The sequence below is a fragment of the Mandrillus leucophaeus genome, unplaced genomic scaffold (assembly GCF_000951045.1).
Source record: "Mandrillus leucophaeus isolate KB7577 unplaced genomic scaffold, Mleu.le_1.0 Scaffold518, whole genome shotgun sequence".
Classification (NCBI taxonomy): domain Eukaryota; kingdom Metazoa; phylum Chordata; class Mammalia; order Primates; family Cercopithecidae; genus Mandrillus; species Mandrillus leucophaeus.
Window position 1 is genome coordinate 934,896 of NW_012105564.1, and position 6,388 is coordinate 941,283.

The window sequence follows — 6,388 nt, forward strand, 5'->3', positions numbered from 1 at the left end:
AGATCGGGCCACTGCACTCCAGCCTGGGTGACACAGCGAGACTCCGTCTCAAAAAAAAATAAAAATAAAAATAAACTATATAGTTTGAAACTTAACAGTAATGCTTTTAGTTTACTGATATGAAAAGATGCTTTTGGGCCGGGCGCAGTGGCTCACGCCTGTAAGCCCAGCACTTTGGGAGGCTGAGGTGGACAGATCACTTTAGGTCAGGAGTTTGAGACCAGCCTGACCAACATGGCAAACCCCCATCTCTACTAAACATACAAAAAATTAGCTGGGCATGGTGGCGTGCACCTGTAATCCCAGCTACTTGGGAGGCTGAGGCAGGAGAAACTCTTGAACCTGGGAGGAGGAGGTTGCAGTGAGCAGAGATCATGCCACGGCACTGCAGCCAGGATGACAAAACGAGACTCCATCTCAAAAAAAAAAAAAAAAAAAAAGATGTCCTTAAGATATACAATAAGCACAGTGGGTCCATTTTTATAAATGCATTACACATACACTAAATAGACATCTGAAGGGATACTCATTGGAATGTTAGCAGTAGTTATCTACAACTTGAGAGGTTTTTGAGACAGGGTCTTGCTCTGTCACCCAGGCTAGAGTATAGTGGCACGATCACAGCTCACTACAGCCTCAGCCTCCCAGGCTCAAGTGATTCTCCCACCTTAGCCTCTGGAGGGGCTGGGACCCTAGGCACAAGCCACTACACCCGGCTAATTTTTTTGGATTTTTTGTAGAGATGGGGTTTCTTCATGTTGCCCAGTCTGGTTTAAGCAGTCCTTCCACCTCGGCCTCCCAAAGTTCTAGGACTACAGGTGTGAGCCACTGTACCCAGCCTGTTTTGGATAATTTTTATGTTCTTAATACATCTGTATTTTAAATCCTTATAATTAACTGATTGTTTTTCTTAAGATAGAGTCTCACTCTGTTGCCCAGGCTGGAATGCAGTGGCATAATCTCAGCTCACTGCAACCTCTGCCTCCCAGATTCAGGCAATTCTCCTGCCTCAGCTTCCCGAGTAGCTGGGAGTAAAGGTGTGTGCCACCGCACCCAGCTAGTTTTTGTATTTTTAGTAGAGATAGGGTTTCACCATGTTGGTCAGACTGGTTTCAAACTCCTGAGCTCAAGTGATCTGCCCGCCCCAGCCTCCCAAAGTGCTGGGATTACAGCCATGAGCCACCATGCCTGGCTAACTGATTTTTTTTTTTTTTTTTTTTTTGAGACGGAGTCTTGCTCTGTCGCCCAGGCTAGAGTGCAGTGGCGCAATCTCGGTTCACTGCAAGCTCTGCCTCCTGGGTTCAGGCCATTCTCCTGCCTCAGCCTCCTGAGTAGCTGGGACTACAGGCGCCCGCCACCACGCCTGGCTAATTTTTTTGTGTTTTTAGTAGAGACGGAGTTTCACCGTGTTAACCAGTATGGTCTCAATCTCCTGACCTCCTGATCCGCCTGCCTCGGCCTCCCAAAGTGCTGGGATTACAGACGTGAGCCACCACACCCGGCTGCTAACTGATTTGTTCAATCAGAAAAATGAATAAAGCTTGAGAAAAAAGTGTGTACCTCCGTTGACACTACGTAATTATGCACAACAACTAATAGATTGGCATGTGTTTTTTTTCCCAGATTAAACATCCTACTGCCCTAGGATTAGAAGTTGGCCAAGAAATTCAGGTACTTGTATTCCACCTTTTAGCCTTAAAGTTGTAAATTGTTCTTGAAGCTTCCATTATTTTTTGCAAAAAGTTGAAAGAAGAGTCACCATCTATGATGTTTTTTATTTATATGCAGTACTTCATTTTTAATCTTAGAGCTGCTTGAACAGACTCATTAAGGATTTAAGACACAATTCTTTCCCTGAAGGAGACTGCAGCTTGGCCAAAATGGTAGTCACCCTTAGTTCATTTAAAAAATACATGAGCATGTCAGTGTTAGCTGTGCAGACTCCATGATTTGGAGACTGACATAAGAACTCTGATAAGATAACTTGTTGAAATCCTTGAATGTCATCTTTGAGGAGGTGAGACTTTGTTTCTCCACTACTTAAAACTTCAAGTTTTTGAGCTTGGTAAGAGCCATGTTATTCAGGCCTAGAATTCGTATAACAAAATTGGCCCTTTCTTTGTAGTCCTTTATGGGTGGATGAAAGAAGTCATTGCCAGTCTGGTTTTTCTGGCTCCACTACATTCTCTTTCACTTATGCCTAATACCTATGACCTGAGTAACTGAGGCTTGTGGTGTATTCCCAATCTGTGGTCTTACTGTCCAAGTAGCCTCCAGGGGAGGATGAGTGCTAAGATATAATATCTCTGTATAAGGTTGATTTTTTGGTTTCTTTGTTGTTGTGGTTGTTGTTTTCATATCAGAAGGAACTTCAAACCTTCTGCATTGCCCCCTGGCTTTCATTTTCCAAGGTGAAGCCAAATAAATACTAATGCGACGGTCCTTTGAACAGTAGTGAAAATCAAAATGACCTAAGTATAATCCTGTATAGTATATAACACATTTAGGCTCACAAAGCCCTTGTCTAGAATCATTCACTATGTCTGTGACTGTTCCCCCAGTATAAGGACTTGGCCTGGTGAGAATAAAAAGGCACAGATGAATTCAGTGACAGATCATAGTTGAACAACTAACTGCCTCTGTCTCTTTTCTTTTTTTATAATGACTACTTATATATATTAAGTGTATACCTCCACTTAGCACTGAACTATGCTTTCAGTGAACAAGTAAAAACAATCATTGCCTTATTTGGACCATGTAAATGTAAATGTCTATTTAGATGTCACTCAATGTGCTGTAACTTTAAAGGAAGATCTGTTTCTTTAACACAGGTGAAATACTTTGGACGTGATCCAGCCGATGGAAGAATGAGGCTTTCTCGTAAAGTGCTTCAGTCGCCAGCTACAACTGTGGTCAGAACTTTGAATGACAGAAATAGTGTTGTAATGGGAGAAGCTATTTCACAGTCATCATCTAATTCTCAGTGATTTTTTTAAAGAGAATTCTAGAATTCTATTTTGCCTAGGGTGATGTGCTGTAGAGCAACATTTTAGTAGTATCTTCCATTGTGTAGATGTATATGTAATATAAATACATTCTAATTATTTGTACTAAAATGCTCATTTACATGTGCCATTTTTTAAATTCAAGAGTACGCCATATTCGTTTAATCTTATTTACATTATAAATCAAAAAATATTTATTGTTAAAAGTAAGTCATTTATATATCTTAGAAAAGATTACATACTTTTGTTTCTATAATTCTGAAATATATGAAAAACTTAGAATATGTCATATATGTTATTCTAACAGATCTCTTCCTACATCTTATTTTTCTTCTTTATATACAATAGTGATAGTTTACACTCAATCATCCTACGGCTCACCTTTTTGCGTAACAACTTTACTTGCCTGCAATGATTCACAAATTGGAACAGGCCATATTCAAAGCCAGTGCCTATTTCATCAGAACAGTTACTAGATATAGTGAGTTGAGGGAGCTAATCTGATACACTTTGAATAATATGATGCCTTTCAAACTAGTTACTAAATCATAAACATAGTGGAATAAATATGAGATTCTAACTAGGATGAATGTGGTAGTAATGATGTATATTTTTCAAATTTACCTAAACATAGAAAAATTATTGGCTGGGCGTGGTAGCTTATGCCTGTAATCCCAGTACTTTGGGAGGCCGAGGCGGGCAGATCATGAGGTCAGGAGATCGAGACAATTCTGGCTAACACAGTGAAACCCCGTCTCTACTAAAAATGCAAAGATTAGCCGGGTATGGTGGCACACACCTGTAATCCCAGCTACTCAGGAGGCTGAGGCAGGAGAATCCCTTGAACCCAGGGGGTGGAGGTTGCAGTGAGCGGAGATCACGCCATTGCACTCCAACTTGGGCAACAAGAGCAAAACTTCGTCTCAAAAAATAATAATAAATAAATAAATAAATAATTTACTTGTCAAATTGAACTAGGTCACTTTGAATACGTATATTGCTCTAATGTATGGAAGTTCTTAGTATAAGAACCGGAGGATCATGACTTTCGGTTAATAGGTGTTTGAAATAGATGTTTAGAGGTTACTGATACACATGTCAAGTTGTTCATTCCCATCATTTAAAATATCACCTTATAATTCCACACAAAAGTAAATGGTATGTGGACGTCATAATTTAGAATGTGTAATCCTTTTTAAAATCTTATAAAAATAGACCGGATTCAGTGGTATGTGCCTGTAGTCCCAGCTACTTGGAAGGCTGAGGTGGGAAGATCACTAGAGCCCAGAAAGTCAAGGCTGCAGTGAGCCGTGATCACACAACTGCACTCCAGCCTGGGCAACAGAGTAGGACTCTTTATCTCTAAGAAAATTTTAAATCTCACAAAAATGTAGGTAAATCTGGCCAGACGTGGTGGCTCACACCTGTAATCCCAACACTTTGGGAGGCCAAGGCGAGTAGATCACCTGAGGTCAGGAGTTCGAGACCACAATGGCCAACATGGCGAAACCCCGTCTCTACTAAAAATATAAAAATTAGCCAGGTGTGGTGGCGGGTGCCTGTAATCCTAGCTACTCGGGAGGCTGAGGCAGGAAAATCACTTGAGCCTGAGAGACGGAGGTTGCAGTGAGCCGAGATTGCACCATTGTGCTCCAGCCTGGGTGACAGAGCAAGACTCGTCTTGAGAAAAAAAAAAAACAACAACAAATAGGTGAATTCATGATTCAGAGTAAACTAGTTCATAAAATATTACAAATTTAACTGGCTAAACCAAAGATTTTTAAGTCAATAAACATTGATTATATATCTATTATGTGTAAAACAGCATGTTAGGCAATGTTGATATACTTTCTGAAATATTAAAGATTAATTGAAAATGAAAGATTAAATGTATTTGCTTTCTACAATTGATAGACTATTTAATCACAGTAACAAAAGTTTTTATTCTCACTTCTGTTTTCTAAGACATAATTCTTACTTTAAGATATCATCCTTAATGGTAGAATTTCAAAATTGCAATTTATGTTTTTCTTAAATTTTCTGTTCTTTTTCAAAGGAACTCCTAACTCCTAATATGGAAAATGAAGGTAGTTCTTAAACAAACTCCAGAAACCTGTAGTGACACAAAGTACAAATATAGCTTACTAACTGCAGACCACCAAAAGAACCCCATTTCTGCTTAAACCAAGAGCCTACACTTTATGTCTGAACTTGTCATATTTTTGTCTTCATTTAAATGTTGGTAGTTTTCCCTACTTTCCAATGAAGATTTTCTTTTTCTTTCTTTCTTTCTTGTTTTTTTTTTTTTTTTTTTTTGAGACAGAGTCTCACTCTGTTGCCAGGCTGGAGTGCAGTGGTGCAATCTTGGCTCACTGCAAGCTCCGCCTCCCGGGTTCACGCCATTCTCCTGACTCAGTCTCTGCAGCTGGAACTACAGGCGCCTGCCAAAACTCCTGGCTAATTTTTTTTTTTTTTTTGGTATTTTTTAGTAGAGACAGGGATTCACCATGTTAGCCAGGATGGTCTTGATCTCCTGACCTCATGATCTGGCCGCCTTGGCCTCCCAAAGTGCTGGGATTACAGGCATGAGCCACTGCGCCTGGCCCCAGTGAAATTTTTCTATGACGGCTATATTATATGCTGGAAACTCTAATTTATAGTGACCCAGATCAAATTGAATGCCATCTTGGGTGGTTAGCTCAATACAAGTACTTATAAGACTTTTTTCCCATGACTTTTGTTTTGACACACAAGCACACATACTTCATAAGTTACTGTTCTATCACAGTGCAGTTTTTATGTAATCATTTTTTCTTCTCTTACAGAGTATCTTACATTCTTGGATCTAAAATGAAAGCATAAATATCTTTCTTAGTTCAGTTCAGCCAAGCATAACATTGTTTTATTCATCATTTAACATGTGCCAGGCATTATAAGGTATGCAGGGGATGTGTCAGTAAATAAAACTCCTAAGTTAGGCCGGGCACAGTGGCTCACACCTGTCATCCCAGCACTTTGGGAGGCTGAGGCAGGTGGATTGCCTGAGGTCAGGATTTCAAGACCAGCCTGGCCAACATGGAGAAACCCCGTCTCTATTAGAAATACAAAAATTAGCCAGGCATGGTGGCACATGCCTGTAGTTTTAGCCACTCGGGAGGCTGAGGCAGGAAAATCACTTGAACCCGGGAGGCAGAGGTTACAGTGAGCTGAGATCACGCCACTGTACTCCAGCCTGGGCAACAGAGCAAGATTCCATCTCAAAATAACAAAAACAGACAAAACAGCTGAAGTTCCAATGCTCATATTCTAGAGTTTGGAAATTGACAGCAAATTAGGATACAGCAGGTCCTTGAATAACATTTTTTTCAACATCATTTGCATTA

General features: G+C 40.1%; 1 protein-coding gene across 1 annotated transcript in view; it reads left to right on the top strand.

The window, feature by feature from the left end:
- The window catches only part of PNPT1 (polyribonucleotide nucleotidyltransferase 1), a 65,165-nt gene extending 61,881 nt beyond the window's left edge, over positions 1 to 3,284 (top strand). Inside the window, exons 28-29 of the mRNA XM_011996505.1 lie at positions 1,624 to 1,671; positions 2,832 to 3,284. Coding sequence (XP_011851895.1) covers positions 1,624 to 1,671; positions 2,832 to 2,987 — 204 coding nt within the window. The 3' untranslated portion in view covers positions 2,988 to 3,284. The remainder of the gene's footprint in view (positions 1 to 1,623; positions 1,672 to 2,831) is intronic.
- The last annotated feature ends 3,104 nt before the right edge of the window (positions 3,285 to 6,388 follow it).